General features: G+C 45.4%; 1 protein-coding gene across 1 annotated transcript in view; it reads left to right on the top strand.

Annotated features, from left to right (window-relative positions):
* MYL3 (myosin light chain 3) overlaps positions 1–20,559 on the top strand; it is a 51,298-nt gene extending 30,739 nt beyond the window's left edge. The window contains exons 3-7 of the mRNA XM_088450787.1: positions 8,068–8,217; positions 11,971–12,144; positions 14,848–14,925; positions 19,795–19,827; positions 20,387–20,559. Coding sequence (XP_088306913.1) covers positions 8,068–8,217; positions 11,971–12,144; positions 14,848–14,925; positions 19,795–19,823 — 431 coding nt within the window. The 3' untranslated portion in view covers positions 19,824–19,827; positions 20,387–20,559. The remainder of the gene's footprint in view (positions 1–8,067; positions 8,218–11,970; positions 12,145–14,847; positions 14,926–19,794; positions 19,828–20,386) is intronic.
* Positions 20,560–20,906: the final 347 nt, after the last annotated feature.

Raw genomic sequence — 20,906 nt, 5'->3', positions numbered from 1 at the left:
TGCAGTAATGGTGTAATGTTACATATGACACTGCAGTAATGGTATAATGTAACATGTCACACAGCAGTAATGGTACGATGATACATATCACGCTGCAGTAACGGTATCATGTAACATATCACACTGCAGTAATGGTATCATGTAACATATCGCACTGCAGTAATGGTGTAATGTTACATACAGTATCACACAGCAGTAATGGTATCATGTTACATATCACACAGCAGTAATGGTATCATGTAACATATCACAGTGCAGTAATGCTATAATGTAACATATCACACAGCAGAAATGGTATAATGTAACATATCACACTGCAGCAATGGTATAATATTACATATCACACTGCAGTAATGGTATAATGTTACACATCACACAGCAGTAATGGTGTAATGTTACATACAGTATCACACTGCAGTAATGGTATAATGTTACATATCACAATGCAGTAATGGTATGATGTTACATATCACACAGCAGTAATGGTATCATGTAACATATCACACAGCAGTAATGGTATCATGTAACATATCACACAGCAGTAATGGTATCATGTACCATATCACACTGCAGTAATGCTATAATGTAACATATCACACTGCAGTAATGGTATAATGTTACATATCACACAGCAGTAATGGTGTAATGTTACATATCACACTGCAGTAATTGTATAATGTTACATATCACACTGCAGTAATGGTATAATGTTACATATCACACAGCAGTAATGGTGTAATGTTACATACAGTATCACACTGCAGTAATGGTATAATGTTACATATCACACTGCAGTAATGGTATAATGTTACATATCACACTGCAGTAATGGTATAATGTTACATATCAGTATTACACTGCAGTAATGGTATAATGTTACATATCACAATGCAGTAACGGTATAATGTTACATATCACACTGCAGTAATGGTATAATGTTACATATCACACAGCAGTAATGGTGTAATGTTACATATCACACTGCAGTAATGGTATGATGTTACATATCACACTGCAGTAATGGTATAATGTTACATATCACACAGCAGTAATGGTGTAATGTTACACACAGTATCACACTGCAGTAATGGTATAATGTTACATATCACACTGCAGTAATGGTATAATGTTACATATCACACTGCAGTAATGGTAAAATGTTACATATCACAATGCAGTAACGGTATAATGTTACATATCACACTGCAGTAATGGTATAATATTACATATCACACTGCAGTAATGGTATAATATTACATATCACACTGCAGTAATGGTATAATATTACATATCACACTGCAGTAATGGTATAATATTACATGTCACAATGCAGTAATGGTATAATCTTATATATAAAATTAATTGGTCTGTTTGTCTGTCTTTCCGGTTATGCACTCGGACACCCCTGCACCAATTGGGATGAAACCAACGCAAGGTAGTCTAGTTGGATCTTGGCCAGGTTTTAGAGGGGGGGTTAAGGTCCCAGTCAGACCTTCCGTCAGTGTTCGCTGGGCAACATTTTGGTCCGGGGAGCCTCTTCTGAGTCTTCCACTGGATGGATTTGGATGAAAACTTCACAGAGGGGTGGCAATTGGTCTGGGATGCCTAACTTAATAACTTGAATATTATGCCCCGGTTGGACCTCCCCGTTGGTGTACGCTGGGCAGAACTTTGACCCAGGCACACTTGGGAAGACCTTTGACCCGGGGAGCCTGTTCTGGGCCTTTCACTAATAGGGGTATTCAACATGGAGCGAAAACGCCGTTTCTGCAAGGTTTTCGCTCGGATGACGTCATTGTTGCCGGTTTTACTTTTACACCGTATTCAATTTGAAAACTTTTCGCCGGTGCGAAAAGTATATTGCATTCGACCCTACGAAAAAGTATCACCAAGGAATGGGTGGCGAAAAAAAGTGCAGAATTGAGGTTTTGGGGTGCAACATTTCGGAAACCACCCTGCAACCTTCAGACAGTCCCCCAAAGGTAAACTGTGTCAAAAATTTTTTGCAAAATACCTCAGAGGACCCCAAAAAAAGCACTTTCATTTTGGGGGCGAAAAAAAGTTAAAAGTTAAAAACTAGTGAACTACAATCTAGGGGGGTCCCCAGGTGATTTTTTCATTGCAGGTGTTTGCGGCAGGTGGATTTGTCATGTTTTTTAAAACTTCACTTTAGCAAATTTTAAATATGCTCACCCCCATTTTCAAGTACCCAAAATTTGCTGGGACGACTTATTTTCTGCAAAAAAAACCTTCTAAATACTATTCTTCACCCCCTTCCCAAATCCCCAAAATAGCAGCTATTGAGCCTGTTTAAAGACCCCAAAAACCTTCAGCAGGGCTAATCGGGGGTATCCAGAGTGATCCCCTATGTCAGAGCATCTTTTTGGGGGTGTTAGGGTGATTTCCCCAAAATCAGCGAAGTTTTCGCAGATTTCACATTCCCCGGATGCCATTTTCACCGATTTCATATCGAATACGGGTATAATCGGGGGCGTGCGTGATACTTTTTCGCCGGCAAAAGTTCCGATGTGCGGCGAAAACTTCGACACGCATAGACGGCAAAGTTTTCGTTTCATATTGAATACCCCTGTAAAGGAATTTGGACGAAAACTTCACAGAGGGGTGGCAATTGGTCTGGGATTCCTAACTTAATAACTTTTTAAGTTTTAAGATAAGATTTAATCTCGGGATGCCGGATACTTCAGCTAGTGTTACATATCTTATTACATATCACATGTCAGTGATGGTGTAATGTTACATACTATACTGCAGTAATGGTAAAATGTTACATATCACACTGCTGTAATGGTATAATATTAAATATTACACTGCAGTAATGGTATAATGCTTTATATCAAACTGCCAGTGGCGTAACTAGGGTATTTGGAGCCCAGGGCAAATTTGAAAAGGGAGCCCCCCCCAACATCCCGAGATGTGCACGACATGACACACCCCTTTATTTTCACGCTGAACATTCCTATCCATATGCACCTTAACCCCAGTAGTACCCCTTATACAGTACCCCCAGTATGCAGTTGTGGTCCCTCTTATGCAGGCCCATAGTAGTGCCCCTTATACAGTATCCCCAGTAGTGGTCCCCATTATACAGCCCCCAATTAGTTCCCCTTACTCAGTACCCCCAGTTGTTGCCCCCCCAAATGCAGTGCCCCACGTAGTGTTCCCCGTTATGCAGTGCCCCCAGTAGCAGTCCCAACAAAAATGCAGTGCGACCAGTAGAGGTATCCCCTTATGCAGTGCCCTTTATATGGTGCCCCCAGTAGTAGTCCCCCCCCCTATGCAGTGCCCTTTATATAGTGCCCCCAGCAGTAGTCCTCCCCCATGCAGTTTTCCCAGTAGTGGTCCCCTTATGCAGGCACCCTGTAGTGATCCCCCCTATCCAGTGCCCCCTGTAGTGGCCCTTCCTATTATTGCCCCCAGTAGTGGTCCCCTGAGTGCAGTGCCTCTAGTAGTAGGCCCCTTTTATAATGCCCCCAGTGGTAGTTCCCCCCAAAGTAGTAGTCCCCAGTAGAGTAGCCCCCCCAGTAGAGGTCCTACCAATGGCGCCCCCAGTAGTAGCCACCCCTCCCCCAGTAGAGGTCCCCCCAGTAGTAGCCACCCCCCTCCCCCGTTGTGCAGATAGGTTAAAAAAAAAAAAATATATATATATATATATATATATATATAAATATATACTTACCTGAATCTCTGCTCCTGGTCCTGCTCGCGACGCCGCTCCCGCCCGGGCTGGCGCGCTCAGCATTATGGGACAGATGTCCTGACGCCAGTCCCATTACCCACTGCAGGAGCCGGACGGAAGTCCGGCTCTTGCAGTGGGTGCTGCAGCAGTCAATGAGAGTCTATCTGACTCTCATTGGCTGCTGTTTAACACACGCATCGCCGCCAGCGCTGGCGGCGATGCATGTGTTATGCACTGCCTGAGCCCGCCTCCTGGTGCTATTGGGCAAGCGCTCAGGGGGAGGGAATGGGCTCAGCTGTGAAGCACAGGACCGGCGCTGGAAGCCTAGCGCCGGTCCTGTGTAAATGTGTAGCGCTGACCGCACTCATATTAAATATGTAACTACGAAGTAAAGCATAGATTTAAAATTATTTAAATGAATTTGCTGTAATGAATTAATTGCTGAATAAAACTCTGTCCGGCGGCACGCGGGCAGTAGTGTTTGATGAGATGGCGGCGAGCGTTGGCTCAGGGGTGTAATATATTTCTCCTGCTCGTGGTTAGTTACTCTCTCAGTCTTCCTATGGGAAACAGATGGAGAGCTGTTGTTATGAGCCAACTGCATATATAATAAAATCATTTTAAATATACCAAACAATATATTATAAGATCTGTAAATCCTTTGTATTGTTTTATAGGTTTAGTATAAACCTGGTTGCAGGCTGCGGTCGCAGTTATACTGAGATCAGGGACCCAGCAATAAGATCCAGACATTGGTGATTAATCTGAGGTTTATATGGAAATGTCACATTTTTCTTCCAATATTTTTGCAAGAACACAAGTTTGAATTAAACTGGATGATTTATTGAGCTGCAAAACTCTCATTCTCCGAATGTCATCTGGATAGATACAGATATAAAGTAATATTCTATATTTCAATCAAAACTCAAATAGCAGTCAGTCAAGATTATGCCGCTTAGTGTGGAACCCAGACCGTGTTTTGTGACTTATAAATATGTAAAGCTGTGTCAAAGCATAGGGTGTATTTGGTCAATCTTTCTGTAAATATATAGATACAGTTTAGATAAATATTTGATTGGTTGTCCCCACACAAAAAAAAAGTTTTTACATTTAGTCTGAAAATATGCAATCCCATCACTGGGTATTAGGGTAAGGGGGAGGCTTAATGTTAAGTTTTTGGAGAGGGTTAAGCTAGGCACTAGAAAGAGGGTTAGGGTTAGGCTGCGGCGAAAGAGACATTGCCGAAGGGGAAGATTGGGGTTAGGCTGTGGGTTAAGGGAAGGGTTAAAATACTTAACTGCATGCACTAGGATTTCCACCGTCGGGATTCTGCTGCTGGGATTCTGATCACCAGCATTCACTCTCCTCTTCCAGAGTTTTCTCACACTTATCCTCTAGGGTTCTCTCACTCTTCTCTTCCAGGGTTCTCTCACTCTTCTCTTCCAGGGTTCTCTCACTCTTCTCTTCCAGGGTTCACTCACTCTCCTCTTCCAGGGTTCACTCACTCTCCTCTTCCAGGGTTCACTCACTCTCCTCTTCCAGGGTTCTCTCACTCTGCTTTTTCAGGGTTCTCTCACTCTCCCCTTTAGGTTTTCTCACTCTCCTTTTCCAGGGGTTTCTCACTCTCCCCTGCATGGTTCTCTCACTCTCCTCTTGCAGGGTTCTCTTACTCTCCCCTTCAGGTTTCTCTCAATCTCCTCATTCAGGGTTCTCTCACTCTCCCCTTTTGGGTTCTGTCTTTCCTCACCAGGGTTCTCTCTCTCTCCCCTTCAGGTGTATCTCACTTTCCTTTCAGGGTTCTCTCACTCTCCTCTTCAGGATTATCTCACTCTCCCCTTAAGGATTATCTCACTCTCCTCTTCAGGGTTCTCCCATTCCTCCCCTCCAGGGTTATCTTACTTTCCTCATCCAGGGTTCTCTCATTCTCCACTTCAGGGTTCTCTTACTCTCCCCTCCTTGGTTTTCTCACTCTCCTCTTCAGGGTTCTGTCACTCCCCCTTTCAGGGTTCTCTTACTCTCCTCCTCCAGGGTTCTTTCCCTCTCCTCCTCCAGGGTTCTTTCACTCTCCTCCTCCAGGGTGTTCTCACTCTCCCCTTCAGGGTTCTCTCACTCTCCCCTCCAGGGTTCTCTCACTCTCCCTTTCAGGGTTCTCTCACTCTCCCCTTCTTGGTTTTCTCACTCTCCCCTCCAGGGTTCTTTCACTCTCCTCCTCCAGGGTGTTCTCACTCTCCCCTTCAGGGTTCTCTCACTCTCCCCTCCAGGGTTATCTAACTCTCCTCTTCCAGGGTTCACTCACTCTCCCCTCCTTGATTTTCTCACTCTCCAGGGTTCTATCACGGGTGTCTTTGCACAGATGCAAATCATTTCAGCATTTATCACATGTGCAGAAGCTAATTTACAAATTTTTATAAATCTTTATCCTATTTTTTTTATAATCTTTTTTTTTTTTTTTAAAGAAGTAACAAAAAAATAGTGTGCAGACATCCCATATAAACATTCCTTGTCCATGGAAAAGAGCACAAGCCATTGGTGCACAATGACAAACATAAAAACTCTTTATCCTATTCTGAGTCAGACGGATATTAGCTGGATCTGTCTATGCATGCAATGGGCATTTTGGGGCAGAATCTGGGCATTGACAATGCAATGGCACGGAACTGTTCTGCTTTGCGGGAGAATCATGCGTATGGCGTAGGGAGGACAGTTTCTTATATATCTCTTGACATATAGGGCAGGTGGACACATAGGGCAGGTAGGCACATAGATCAGGTGGGTACTTCGGGCAGGTGCAAGTGACGATACTAATGATGACATAAAAAATAGAGATGTGCGGTTCGGTTCTCCAGAAATCCAAATCCACCCAAATATCATGAGTCCGGACAGATCCGAGTGGCGGTTCTGATCTTCCCGCGGTTTGGAACTTGTTGTTTAAATCCGAATTTCGGGTTTTGGATTGCAAAATTGACATGATCTTAGCTGCTTTTAAAAGCTTTTTATCAACTTAAAAAATAAATCCAGATCCAAAACCACAACATGAAGATGAATCCAGATTCAAAACCAAAACATGAGGTTCTGCCCACATCTCTAATAAAAACAGTGGGCGGAGCATCTCCCTCTGGATGCCGCACGGATCTTCACATTATCCCTACGAAAACTGGCATTAGCACACTGTAGTAAATCAGGCTTCCGCAGCATCGCGCAAACACCGCCGTTTGCATCCATACTGAAATCAGCCCCCTAATCATGAGTGTGATCAGAAATCAGGAAATTTTAAAAAAAAAAACAAAGTCCCTGTACGCAAAACTTATTATTCCATTTCTCTGGAAATGCGCTTATTATACCGGTACAAAATGACGCTACATTAAGATCTGCACATCAGAACCTTTCTGCGCCCGATTCAGAGGTGTACGCGGTGTCAATGCCGTACGCAAGTGGCCAATGTTTTTTTGTCAGCGCATACGTCTGAGTCGCCCTGCTCCTGCCACCCGATTATTACCGCCGGAAGCAGCAGAACAAACTTGGAATCAGAGAGAGGCAATTTCAGGGGGCGTTTCTGGGTGGTATCAGGTGGGTGGCCCCACAGACGTGGGTGTTTCGCAATCAGCAACGGCATCTTTTGCCACCGGCGGCCATGTTCAGACAGAGATTCTGCGCCTGCATAGGGCTGGAGCAATCCCTAAGGGTGCGACTGATGTGCAACCGATGGCGCCCAAACAGCGGCAGATTATTGCCGCAGCCGGAGATTATCTCTGTAAGAAGCCCGTCGGCATTAGCAGAAACACGCAGTCACACTGCGGTGAAAGACGCTGTCACAGCTGCAGTAGTGTAATAACCTTTGTATGTGAAGGTCCAAGCTCATCAGCTGTGAGGGTAATGAGTCTGTACTATTCAGGTACGAGGGTGGTTATCTGTTGGGTCTGTCCTGGGTGGCCAAACCCCAAAAGGGTAAAACTCCTTTAGGTTGTTTATCACAAAGCTGTGTGCAATCTCCAGCTCACGTGCTCAGATCCTATTTGAAATGATTGTTAGAAAAGTAACGTTCTCCCAGCAGGTGATTCTCCTGAGCTTTTCATTGGAGCTGTCATGTCATCCTCGTTACTTTGCGCTGTTTCCAACGCCAGTCATCATGCAGGTTTTGGCCTGAGCACACCAGTCTGCGGTCACCTAACTCTGCAGATGGCTGACCACACTAGCGTTGGGAGCGCAGTTCCAGGAAACCAAGTTAATAATAAAAAATGATGTGGGTGATTGTAACGTGTATAGTCCCACCAAACCAAATATTTGCTCAGATTTAGGATAATAACCAAAAAAGTAACCATTGCAGAAATAGGCAAAGATACAGATGCTAATATTACTCTTTTCCTTGGCAGAATTTAAGGAAGCCTTTTCCCTGTTTGATCGGACCCCTAACTGTGAGCTGAAAATCACCTACGGACAATGCGGAGATGTTTTGAGGGCATTAGGACAGAATCCAACCAACGCGGAAGTTTTAAAAGTTCTTGGCAGACCAAAGCCAGAAGGTAAGTGTGTAATGTCCCTTCTCTCTGATGTTTTACTAGCAGACTTTGTTTTTCCTCTCCTGTCAGATCCAGTTCTCAGAGGAAAGGAGAAAAATATTTGTAGGAAAGCGAATTGTATCACACACAGATCCGAACATCCATTAGGTATCCTAAGCTATTGCTCTGAATCAGGGCTGGCCTTCCTGATTTTTAGAGCGGCCTCCTGCCCGCTCGCATAGCTGTGGGTGACCACCCACAGCTATAGCGAGCGGGCAGGAAGATGGTCGCGATGGTCAAGACCATCGCAATCATCGGGCTTGCGAAGAGACCCTTGTGGTACGGTCTCGTTGCCGCAAGCCCAAGCCGGCCCCAGACGGTAGGTGTTCCCATGGGAACGCCTCCGTCTGGGCATTCACACCCCCGGCCCGCCGTCCAAAGGGGGCGTGCTGTCACTCACCATCGACAGCACGCCCCCTTTGGTACGAGACCCGGAGCGACGGCTTGCCCGTCGCTATCCGGGTCTCGCGCATGCGCACAACGGAGCCGGCTCCATCGTGCGCATGCGCACTAGGCCACCATCAACCCGCTTGCGAGCGCTCAGCACTCACGAGCGGGTCTGAATCAGGCCCAGTGTCCATTCAGGGGCTTGCATTACTCTATCTCAGTGGTTCTCAAATTAGGGGCCTGATTCAGACCCGCTCGCAAGCGGGTCGATGGTTGCCCAGTGCGCACGTGCGGCGTGCGCAATGCACGTGCGCTCACCCCGTAGTGAGTGAGACCTTCACTTGCTCCGGAGCTCGCAGCAAAATGGGGCGGCTGTCTTTGTTGATCGACAGCTCGCCCCGTTTTGTAGGCGGGTAGGGGGGTGGCTGAACAAACGGAGGCGTTCCCGAAGGAATAATTCTCCCCGCCCTGATTCAGAGCGTACGCTCGCAAATAGCGAGCGGCTCTGAATCAGGCCCTAGGTCCCCAAGGTGGCCTAACAGTCCAGGTTTTAAATATATCCATGCTTGGGCACAGATGGTATTATCACATTAAGGGGCATATTTATCCCAACCCGCATCTCAGATCGCAAGGATGTATCAAATATTGCATGTAGGGACAGAGCTTGCGAGAATGCTCTGTCCATGCAAATACTCTCCCCGCTCTTCTCCGGGTATTTGCGTAAAAAAAAAATACCCTGAGACTGTGTCTGCGTCTTCGCCGCCAGCCCTCCCATCCCTTTGCTCAGCTTACACTTACCTCCGTTCAGGTGATCGGTGGCCTGGTGTGCTCCTCGGTGATCTGGTCATTGATGGCTGTGCGTGACCCTGGTCATCTAATCCCTGAAGTGAACTCAGGATGCCGCTGGGACTTCACAGCATCTCAGTTTACAGAACAGATGACCAGGGCACAGTGATCAGATAACTAGTTCATCAAGGCGCTCACCAGATCACCGATAGGGAATGGAGGGGAGTTTATTTTTTTTTTCCACTGTCATCAGCCTGTGGTCCATCAGCCACACAGGCTGATCATAGAAGTCTATTTCGGGCTCTGCTCTCCTGTCAGCAGGCAGGGAAGGCTGAGCTGGAGTAGGTGATATGGAGGGAAGCCTGATCTCCAGATAGCGTTATTACCGCAGGACTCACACCTGGTATTTTTTTTTCACATTTTACTTTAGTAAATTTCAACAGATCACATTTCACTTTACAGGTATAGAAAATGTGATTTGCTTAAAAACAAAATGTGAATTCAAGGATTTGGAGGAGAATTTTGCGAATCATCCTTCAATTGCCCTTTCATACATTTGTGTGATACTTAAATAATGTGAAAAAGTTGTGAAAACACCCTTTTATTACATTATTTAAGTGAAAATGTTTTTTTTGCCAATTATGCCCCTCACTGAGGTACTAAGGGCCTGATTCAGAGCCGGACGCTCTGACCAGAGCGCTCGCTCTGAATCAGGGCCCTCCTACCTAAACTTGGAGTGGCCTCCTGGCCACTCACATAGCTGTGGGTGACCACCCACAGCATATGCGAGCGGCCAAAAAGATGGTCGCGTTGGTCAAGACCATCGCGACCATCGGGCTTGCGACGAGACCCTGCGGTAGGGTCTCTGTGACCGCAAGCCCTGGAGTGATTTTGGCTCTATCAGAGCCAAAATCACTCCCACTGACATCACTAGTGATGTCAGTGGGGCCGGACCCAGACGATAGGCATTCCCATGGGAACGCCTCTGTCTGGCAGCCACGCCCCCGGCACACCCACCAAAGGGGGCGTGCTGTCAATCAACATCGACAGCACGCCCCCTTTGGTGCGAGATCTGGAGCGACGGCATCCCCGTCGCTCCCTGGGTCTCGCGCATGCACACGACGGAGCTCCCTCCATCGTGCGCATGCGCACTAGGGCACCATCGACCCGCTTACGAGCGCTCAGCGCTCGAGAGCGGGTCTGAAATTATCACGCCCTAAGTACATTATCTGTGCCTAAGCATAGATATCCTTAAAACCTTTAGTGTGAGGGTATCTTGAGGACCGTGTTTGAGAACCACTACTCTAACCTATTTTTATTTGTGTATTTTGACATATTGAGGAGGCAGAAGGGGTCCAAATCAGTGTTTTGACTAAGCTCCCACTGGGGCCGTAATGATGCTCCAGTTATTGTATACAAAACTTAGGACCCGGTCGCTAGATGCGTATGCTCGTTCTCAGCATATGCAAATTCGGCTAAGTGACGTCAAGGCAGGCGATAGCACAGCAAGGTATAAGCACTCCCCTGAGTTAACTCAGGGGAGCCCAAACTTCATTGATGGGTTGATACTGTAGTTAAGAGAGAGAGAGAGACTAAAGGGTAAGCAAGCAGTACTCAAACCCATATAAATAATTTCAATATATGCAGCAGTTATCAAAGTTTGCTGGTGTATGGCAACACCCCCACTGTCCCCAGTGCGGTGACTTTATGGCTTATTGGGAACATGCATGAAACCTTCTGGAAAGTGGAGAAATTGCCCTTAGCAACTCATCAGCTTCTAGGTAGCATTTATCAAATATATATTATCACTAATAGGTAAATACTGTTTAGTTTTAATTTTAGTTTCAAACTAATTCTATTTACTTACATTTTCCTTTGTAACTTTGATCACTAGAAAACACTAGAAACTTTTCAAGTATAACAAAGAAAATGTCCTTCCTGCTCTTTCTGTGCAATAGTGACTTTGCTGCTGGCCTTTTTCCATTGGAGTGAACTACTGTAACCAGGATAATCAGAGCAGACAGGAGAAACGCGTTGGCCCTCATAAGACTTGTGATGACCTGACAGTGTGACGGAGTACCATGCTGTTCACTATACATGGGCTTAGGAATCATACAATCAATACAAAGATAACTACATAGTATTATACAAGCCAGACATGATACATGGGGCTTACAAAAAGTTCAAATCTTGAAGAGAGAAAAAGTGGAGAAGTTGCTCATAGCAACCCAATGTGCTTCAGTCATTAATCTAGCACAGACTGTATAAATGACAGTTAAAGTGGAGAAGTTTACCAAAGCAACCAATCAGCTTATATCTCTCTCCAAGATTTGATAAATCTCCCCCAGAATTCACGATTGATTTCTCCTTAACCTTCCTGCTGTACCCCAAAGACTGTAGGTAGAATCCAATACCAAACGCAGGCTGTCCATCTCAGAGCCACGGATGCCATCCCCATCCCTTATCATGTACATTCTGCTGCACAGATAATACTCTTCTTATGTCCTGAAGTATCAGTTGAACCTTTGTGATGTTTGTTCACAGAACTCAACACAAAACTGATGGATTTCGATACATTCCTGCCGATGTTACAACATATATCCAAGTCCAAGGAGAAGGGAACATACGAGGACTTTGTGGAGGGTCTACGTGTCTTTGACAAAGAAGGCAACGGCACTGTCATGGGTGCTGAAATACGCCACGTACTGGCTACTCTAGGTATTTCAACAAGCATTGTAACTTCTTGAAATGATGTTAGCGATATTTAAAGCTGCCTTTCCCTGTGGCAAAACCCTTCTTTTAATGACTATGGGGGTCATTCAGACCCGCTCGCGAGTGGCAGTATGCTCGCAAGCGGGTCGATGTTCCCCACTGCGCATGCGCATGATGGAGGGAGCTCCATCATGTGCATGCGCGAGACCCGGGGAGTGACGGGCTTTCCATCGCTCCGGGTCTCGCACCAAAGGGGGCGTGCTGTCGATGTTGATTGACAGCATGCCCCCTTTGGTGGGCGTGCCGGGGGTGTGACGGCCAGACGGAGGCGTTCCCATGGCGTTCCCGTCTGAAGCCGGCCCCACTGACATCACTAGTGATGTTAGTGGGAGTGATTTTGGCTCTGATAGAGCCAAAATCACTCCAGGGCTTGTGGCAGGGAGACCCTACCGCAGGGTCTCCGTCGCAAGTCCGATGGTCAAGACCATTGCGACCATCTTTTTGGCCGCTCGCATATGCTGTGGGTGGTCACCCACAGCTATACGAGTGGCCAGGAGGCCGCTCCATTTTCATGGAGGAGGGCCCTGATTCAGAGCGAGCGCTCTGGTCAGAGCGTCCGGCTCTGAATCAGGCCCTATTTCCATGTATAGCCCTGTAAGGCAGCTCCAACCCTGTTCCCCACACAAGTATGTGTTAGCAACCAGATCACCACGCGTTTCACTATAGGGAACATAGAGTGTTTTCATTGCTGGACAACTGGAGTCGTGTGCCCAACATTGTGGAGACTTTGGTGTCCTGACTTTTATTTACAGTAAATGAAAAATAAATATGAGTGAATGAAACACTATGAACAGTCTACTGTAGATTATATTTTTTATAATTAGTGACATCCTGACTTCTGTGTGCAGTATGAGACACACTTTTACAATCCCATTATAAGAATGAACAATAGAGCCCTAACTGTAGATTATAGATAAGAGACCACATGAGGATTCAGCAGTCTTGTGCTTCTACTGTATATTCCATGATACATCTGATTGTATGGCTGTGGCTCTAATACACACAGTAGGTCATATGAATTGTCAGTCTGTCCTGCAGCTCTATCACAAAAAAAGAAAACTAGGGGTTGTCCTAGGTGGCACACACTAAGAATAAAAATGTACTTTTATTGATTTTAATATAAAATACTATTTAGTTGAAATATTAAAACTCATACCAGACACACATACATATAATAGTGATTACACAAAAAAAAAATGATAAAAAAGGTGAAATAAAATGAAGGTCCCACTGTATATATTATTACTGTATAATTAATATAGGGTTCCAATGTGAACAGTTAATTGGCAGTGTGGTATAATGGCAGGTAAATATATTAAGGATAAATGATAACCTAATATATATCATGAACACCCTTATACATAGAGGCCCTCATTCAGAGCTGTACGCTCTGAGCAGAGCGCACGCTCTGAATGAGGGCCGGGCTCCATTTTCATGGAGCGTCCTCCTGGACGCTCGTATAGCTGTGGGTCACCACCCACAGGCTATACGAGCGTGCATTGTGATGGTCGCGATGGTCGAGACCATCGCGACCATCGAAATTGCGAGCCGGAGCCTGCGGTTGAGGTTTTCAACCACAAGCTCCGGAGTGATTTTGACTCTATCAGAGCCAAAATCACTCCCACTGACATCACTAGTGATGTCAGTGGGCCGGCTTCTGACGGGAGGCGTTCCCGTGGGAACGCCCCCGTCAGGGAGGCACGCCCACCAAAGGGGGCGTGCTGTCAATCAACATTGACAGCACGCCCCCTTTGATCGGACACAACGAGCGAAGGACTTTCCTTCGCTCGTCGCATCTGGCGCATGCGCACGACGGAGCTCCCTCCGTCGTGCGCATGCTCAGTCCATAACATCGACCCACTTGCGAGCGGACAGCCGCTCGCGAGTGGGTCTGAATCAGGCCCAGAATCCCTATCCAACCATATGGGAACTTATGTCATTGGGGTGAATTTATCATGGGTGCAAATTCTCTGTCATAATGACTGGTTGGTCATGACCCTGCAAAGTATTGAACTCCAGTATATTGGCTATATAAGTCCCACCACCTGCCTATCACTAGATCTGATAGTGTATTCCCATCTGTGAAATCCTAACCACCACAGCTGATTGTTATACCAGTTACCACTGACAACAACCCTCTTGTTTAGTAGCCAAATTTCTTAGTATCCTGCTACAATGAGCAAATGCTGCCTACACATACGGGCTGAAGTGGTAGGTATTACACTGCAATAGGTGACTATTCTTGATACATTAGGGCTAAGCAGCTCAAAATAAATTGAAGATCTTTTGACACCGTGTGCCTAATAAAAAGCGACAATGTTGCAGGTTGGCCGCTGCTTATACTTTGTAGTTGTTTAACTACATCAGCTTTCAATATTACATTGTATCCCCTGCCGCTCTTATGCACATCCCTGTCAGACAGATTAGAGTCTGCAGCTCTGAATGCTTCTCTAGACTAGTAAATAATTCATAACAATATTACTATTTAAGTTTCCCTTTGATCTTCCTTCCCCTCTCCTTTGATGACAGCCCTTACCAATACCAATAATACTCCATAGAAGTAAAATATAAGTGTGTCCTCTATCCATAGTACAGTAGATGGGTCTATTTTTGCATATTTGGTTGTGATGAGAGATGTTTGATGCCTAGGTGAACGGATGACAGAAGAAGAAGTAGACAAGCTGATGTCCGGACAAGAAGATGCCAATGGTTGCATCAACTATGAAGGTAATTACTGAGAATTCCAATTCCTCACTCCACCACAATGACTGGTGTGGTACTTTTCTACTGTCTGGATTTCAGAAGGGCAGTCCTCAAAAAAACTGGAGCATCCAAAGGTGGGAACAGTGGGATGGAAAGTGGGCATTTTTACAAAGGGTTTCATGGGGTCTGGTGCCAATTGTGCCTTGGTTGTGCAGTGTGTGGTACTAAAATGGAAGTAGGTTGGACTTTGAAGTAACATTTTACCCATAAAACTAGGTGCTAAACATGTCCCCCAGCACACTGTAATAGATCAGCAATAAGATTTTAATACTACATGATAATAGAAATCCAGAGATCTTTGTTGCACAAATTTGCAAAGACATGTGTAAGCACCGGGCCGCTTCAAAGCGTCTCTGTAACGGTGTCCCTAACGCTACATGATAATAGCACCTACTTTGGGTCATATAATTACATACTGTTATTTCACATGATAATAGCACATACATTAATATATCTAAGTTGAGAGCCAACCCACCTGGAGGAATCTCAGAATCCTCCAAATGGTACTAAAGGAACCAGCACACTCTCATAATGCTGGTCCCATCCATGCCTCTCAGAACAGAGGCATAGATGGTATCAGCATTTGGAGGGTGTTCTGGTTCCTGTAGTGCCATGTGCCATTTCATTTGGACCTGTTAACATGCTATCCAAAACCCGAGATCTGGTTTTTATTTTCGAGCCTATTGACCACCAAATTATGAACCCCCTCAATTGTATCCTCTCAGTTGACAATACTCTGTCCCTCAAGTGCGCTGTCTGGGTGTCATAACTTTACCCTCTCCATCTTCCCTTATATTCCATATCTCTCCAAACCCTGCCTCTTCTGTACTATCTCCAGGACCAGACATTGTTACACTCTGGAAGCCACGGAAGCTCTCACTTGCCCTCCTGGATTACTGTAACCTACTCCGAGTTCTTGTTGTCCTCATCTCTCTTCAGTCTATCCTCAACATGACTACCCCCCTCACTTTCCTCTCTTGCTTTTGCTCCTCACCTATGAAATGGCTCCACACTCCCAATGCCACGTTATACCAGGCTCCAGGGCTTCAAATGTGTCCTTAACTCATGTTTTCACTCAAACCTACAGTACCTCCTCCTAAATCTCCAGTCTCTGCCTCCCACAGTGCTGCTTTCCTTATGTCCGTCCACCCGTCTAGAATGTAAGCTTTAATGAGCAGGGACTTGTCTCCCATTTTTTTTCCCAGGATAATTATGTCATCTGTGTGGATCAGTCATGTATTTATGTAAAATAGTTGTTTGCATTAATTTTATTTTGTCACTTGCGTTCACATATAGGGCGGGATGTTCTAAGGTTGCGGTGACCATCCCGCCAGTCACCGCAACCTTACTGATTGCATATGTACTAACATATGCGATTAGTATCACAGGTCTTGCGATAAGAGCTGCCCTTTGCGAAGCAGCCAATGCCAGGTAAGGGGTGTCCGTGGGACCCCGCCCCCTCCGAGCCCCAGGAACTTCCTGCACAGGTCACCAGCAGGAAGTTCCCGGGCTTCTCCTCACCCTCCCTGCACCCGGAAGAAGATTAGGAGGAGGCGGAGGAGCGCAGGCCGGCGATAAGGAGACTCAGGTGAATGGGGGCCAGTACTAAGCGGCGGGTGCGGGGTGCGGTAAGTAGGCTTCTATAGGGTAACGTTACCCTCCGCACCGATAAAAGGATGGGCGGGGCTTAGTACATATAGAAATGCGGTAAAAACCCAGAAAACGGGGTTTTAGTGCATTTTTCCTTTAGTACATCCCGCCCATAGGGGGAATGTACTAAGCATCGCATCCGCAATGCGGTACATTCCGTCTCTCATCCAGTACATACCGAGGTTGATTACCGCGGTATGTACCTAGAAATGTGCTGAAAATTGGAAAGGACAGATCTCCCGATAAGAGCTGTCCTTTGTGATGCTCTAGTATAGAGAGAATTCCGGGTTTAACAACCACGAGTCCATGTATAGTCCTTCTGTGCATTCTCAGAATGCCGAGGGCGCCCGGGTGACATGGGAGGGATCTGATTGGATCACTCTCAGGGCAGGCGTCCCGATAAGAAGCCCATAGGCTTCAATTGGGTAATGCCACCTGAAGATGGCATTACCTACCAGGACCATGCATTCTGGTGCTTTGTACATATGGGGAATGCGGTAAAACCTCAGAAATTGAATTTTCGGGGTTTTACAGCATTTTTCACTTTAGTACATATCCGCCCATAAAAATTTGTTGATCTATCCCCTACATACAGCACTTCCGACCTATTGTGGCACCATATAAATAAAATTTATAGTAATAATAATAGTAATAATGATGATAATAATAATGATAATAATAAATGCCTTCTGTTATTGCTTATTTAGCTAGAAAATACCACAACTCCCTTACAGGAAAAGACTCCCACTTGCACTGCCAATACCTAGTTCCAGTCGGATAATACATAGCTGTAATATTTCCATTCGCCTCATAGTATTATTTGTTTCCAAAATAAAAAGTTCAGTCTTGGAGTGTTTTTTGGTTTAAGTCACTGGACATTTCTCTGCCCCAGCACAAAACGTCATTAACAGCGAACAAACTTTTCTCATTGCTGCAGCCAAAGAATAACAAAATAAAGCAAAAACCTCCAGGGGCCGAAGACAAGTTTAGAATGTTCAGAAAAACTTGGACATTTTCATTAGAAACATTGGCGGTAAGACGAGCAGACAGATTCCTGTCATCGGCTGTGTCAGCTGAAAACGCTCGTTTACAATGTAATGTAATATGAAGACAATGTTCTATGAGAACACCCAGAGGAAAGGGGTTAGTCATTTGTTGTTTGCAGTGGCACAAGCGCAGGATTTTACAGGGTGTTTCCAAATGTAAAAGGTTTACTAGAATGAGAATTATCATAGGGGCAGTAGCAGGATTCTCATGGCTGCTATCCCGCCTTTTGATTTCACTAAATGTGGTTCTGTGCCACATACAATAATATACAACCAACTATGGTATATAATAATCCTGTCATAGTTTAGTTTACAAACTACGTTATACAATGCTTACAATATGATTGAAATTAAAGGAGACAGCACCACCTAGTGGTCATTATTGATATTGCAGACTTGTTTTTTTAGCTACCTGTAGATCCCTATTTATTATTTATTTATTACCAGTTATTTATATAGCGCACACATATTCCGCAGCGCTTTACAGAGAATAGTTGGCCTTTCACATCAGTCCCTGCCCCAGTGGAGCTTACAATCTATGTTCCCTATCACATGCTCACACACATACACACTAGGGTTAATTTTTTTAGGTTTTGGAGCCAATTAACCTACCAGTATATTTTTGGAGTGTGGGAGGAAACCGGAGTACCCGGAGGAAACCCACGCAAGCACAGGGAGAATATACAAACTCCACACAGTTAGGGCCGTGGTGGGAATCGAACCCACGACCTCAGTGCTGTGAGGCAGTAACACTAACCATTACACCGTCTGTGCTGCCCTATAAACACAAGCATATGTAAGATGCCTGTCACTGACGCACCACCTCTCATATTGATAAATACCTTTTACTGATGCTCATAGTAATCAATGCATGTCTTGCAGAAGCGGGCAGATAGGAAATTACATTATAATTTTTATATATACAGTACTCGGTAAAACATCAATAAATAAGTACAGTGAAAGAACTCGGATTTTTGATTTGTACAAACTTTATCAGTTCGTAAAGCCTGAGCAATTGTGACAAAATGATGTTTCAGTATAATATCCATATAGCCATGAGAATGATGGAATAAATGGTTACTACCGTATGTACAGTATAAAGTGCAATAGGAAATGTGAGTAGATTGGCATGATTTGTGCCAACTACGCAGATATGCAGGTAACCAGGGTCTTGGTGGCGGTGGGGGAGTGGTATGCAGTCAGGAAGCCGATGGTCGAAATGCCGACCGCCGGCTTCCCGACTGTGCAATCCCGACAGGGGACTAATGAAAGGCGTCGAAATCCCGACACCTTTCATTATCCCTACGCCGGGAGCCCGTTGCCCGGCATATCGAACGTAGGTAAGCCGGGCGGCAGGCGCGGGGAGGTTAGGGGCTCCCGGGGTGGACTTATGGTTAGGCACCCCCCCGGGAGGGTTAGGCAAAGGGAATGGGGGGTTAGAGTTAGGCACCCCTGGGAGGAGGTTAGAGTTAGGCACTAGGGAGGGAGGGTAAGATTTAGACTGCGGGGACGGGGGGTTTAGGCACTTACGGGGGGGGGGTTACGGTTAGGCACTAGGGGGAAGGTTAGGCTCACCCAAGGGAGGGTTAGGGGGGGGAAGAGGGTTAGGTATAGTTAGGTTACTTATCTGTTGGGATCTTCACTGCTGCCGGTCTTCCGGCGTCAGGATTCGAACCGTCGGACATTCATACCGATCCCGTGGGTGTGCAGGGGCCGGTCAGTACACTGATGTTTTGCCTTGGGAGCTGAGACACCTTGCACCGGCCGTGCAGGTAACCAGTTTGCATTATTGGATAGAGAACTAGCCTACAATAGAGGAAGATCCAAGAATCCCATTGAAAACACACGGTATTAGGTATAGATAGCCTGGGAGGAAAGCTACATTGAACAGTATAGACACCAGCTCAGTGGCTGATGGGTCACCCCCCAATATCTGTGCTGCCTCAGCCACTGAAGAAGTCTGTGCATGGTATGTCATGGGTGGGGGTCATTATTTAAAAAAGATGGTGCATAACTTTGGGTGCTGGGCTAGATCTGCAATGCAAAGTGAGAATGTTTTCCCATGGTATAGTGAAATCGTTTTGCAGCTGGATGGTATACAGTATTTCTGTGACATATATGTTTTTTCTGCTTTCAGCCTTTGTCAAGCACATTATGGCCAGCTGAGCGGGTAAGGCTAACCCCCTGTAACAGGATGAGGAAAAGGCTGAACCCCCCCCCCCCCCCGCAGCCTAAATCCATCCCTCCCCCCTAGAGCACCGGCCTCCCGACCGCCGGCATTTAAACTATATATATGTATATATATATATAATATATATATATGTCTTATTCCATCATTATTTCTTTCTGACTCTCCTTATTCTGTTATTATTCTTTCCTCACTAACAAGACACAGCTGATTTAGAACTGAGCAGGATAATTAGTAGTAAAGCCACCAAAATATTATGATGTTCTTTCCCGATAAAGTGATATAATGAATATGCCCCATAAACATTATTTCCTTCTCTGTAACGGTCTGTTTATTCCTCCTACTTATTCCTCCTGCTTATTCCTCCTGCTTATTCCTCCTGCTTATTCCTCCTGCTTATTGCTCCTGCTTATTCCTCCTGCTTATTGCTCCTGCTTATTCCTCCTGCTTATTCCTCCTGCTTATTCCTCCTGCTTATTCCTCCTGCTTATTGCTCCTGCTTATTCCTCCTGCTTATTCCTCCTGTGTTACTTTGTTACAGACATGAAAATACCAAGTAACAGTCTTCATCTTGGTCGCTGGAAAGACCCTTCTCTCCCAGCCTCAGCGTGATAACTGTGCCGGGCCGGGGGGCCGCCTGCTGGCTCTGAGAATCTCCGTCAGTCACATTAGTTTATTCTGCAATGTTTGGGGAAACAAACAACTTTGTACAAAGGAGAGTAAATAAATCTCTGTAGTCAGTGTGTTGTGCTGAGTGTTTATTTCCTTACAGGCTGTATGTCCAACCTCACAGGCCAGTGATTAATGGGACATTGCTCAATAGCACAATAATAGACAGTAAAGGTTATTTATAAACCAGGGCAGATGTCACTTTCCAAAGTCACATGCTCAGTTTGGTGCAAACTGTTATATGAGGAGATGTCTACAAGGGGCAAAGTATATTTGAGATGGCCATTGACGACTACCAACTATCAATGTGATTGGCAACCATTGATGATCTGACACCGATGGTAACTTGTTTTACTATCAATCAATATTCACTGATGGTAATCGACAGCTGT

This window comes from Taudactylus pleione, unplaced genomic scaffold (genome assembly GCF_031769625.1).
Source record: "Taudactylus pleione unplaced genomic scaffold, aTauple2 ptg000524l, whole genome shotgun sequence".
NCBI lineage: Eukaryota > Metazoa > Chordata > Amphibia > Anura > Myobatrachidae > Taudactylus > Taudactylus pleione.
This window is presented reverse-complemented; position numbering and strand designations above follow the sequence as displayed.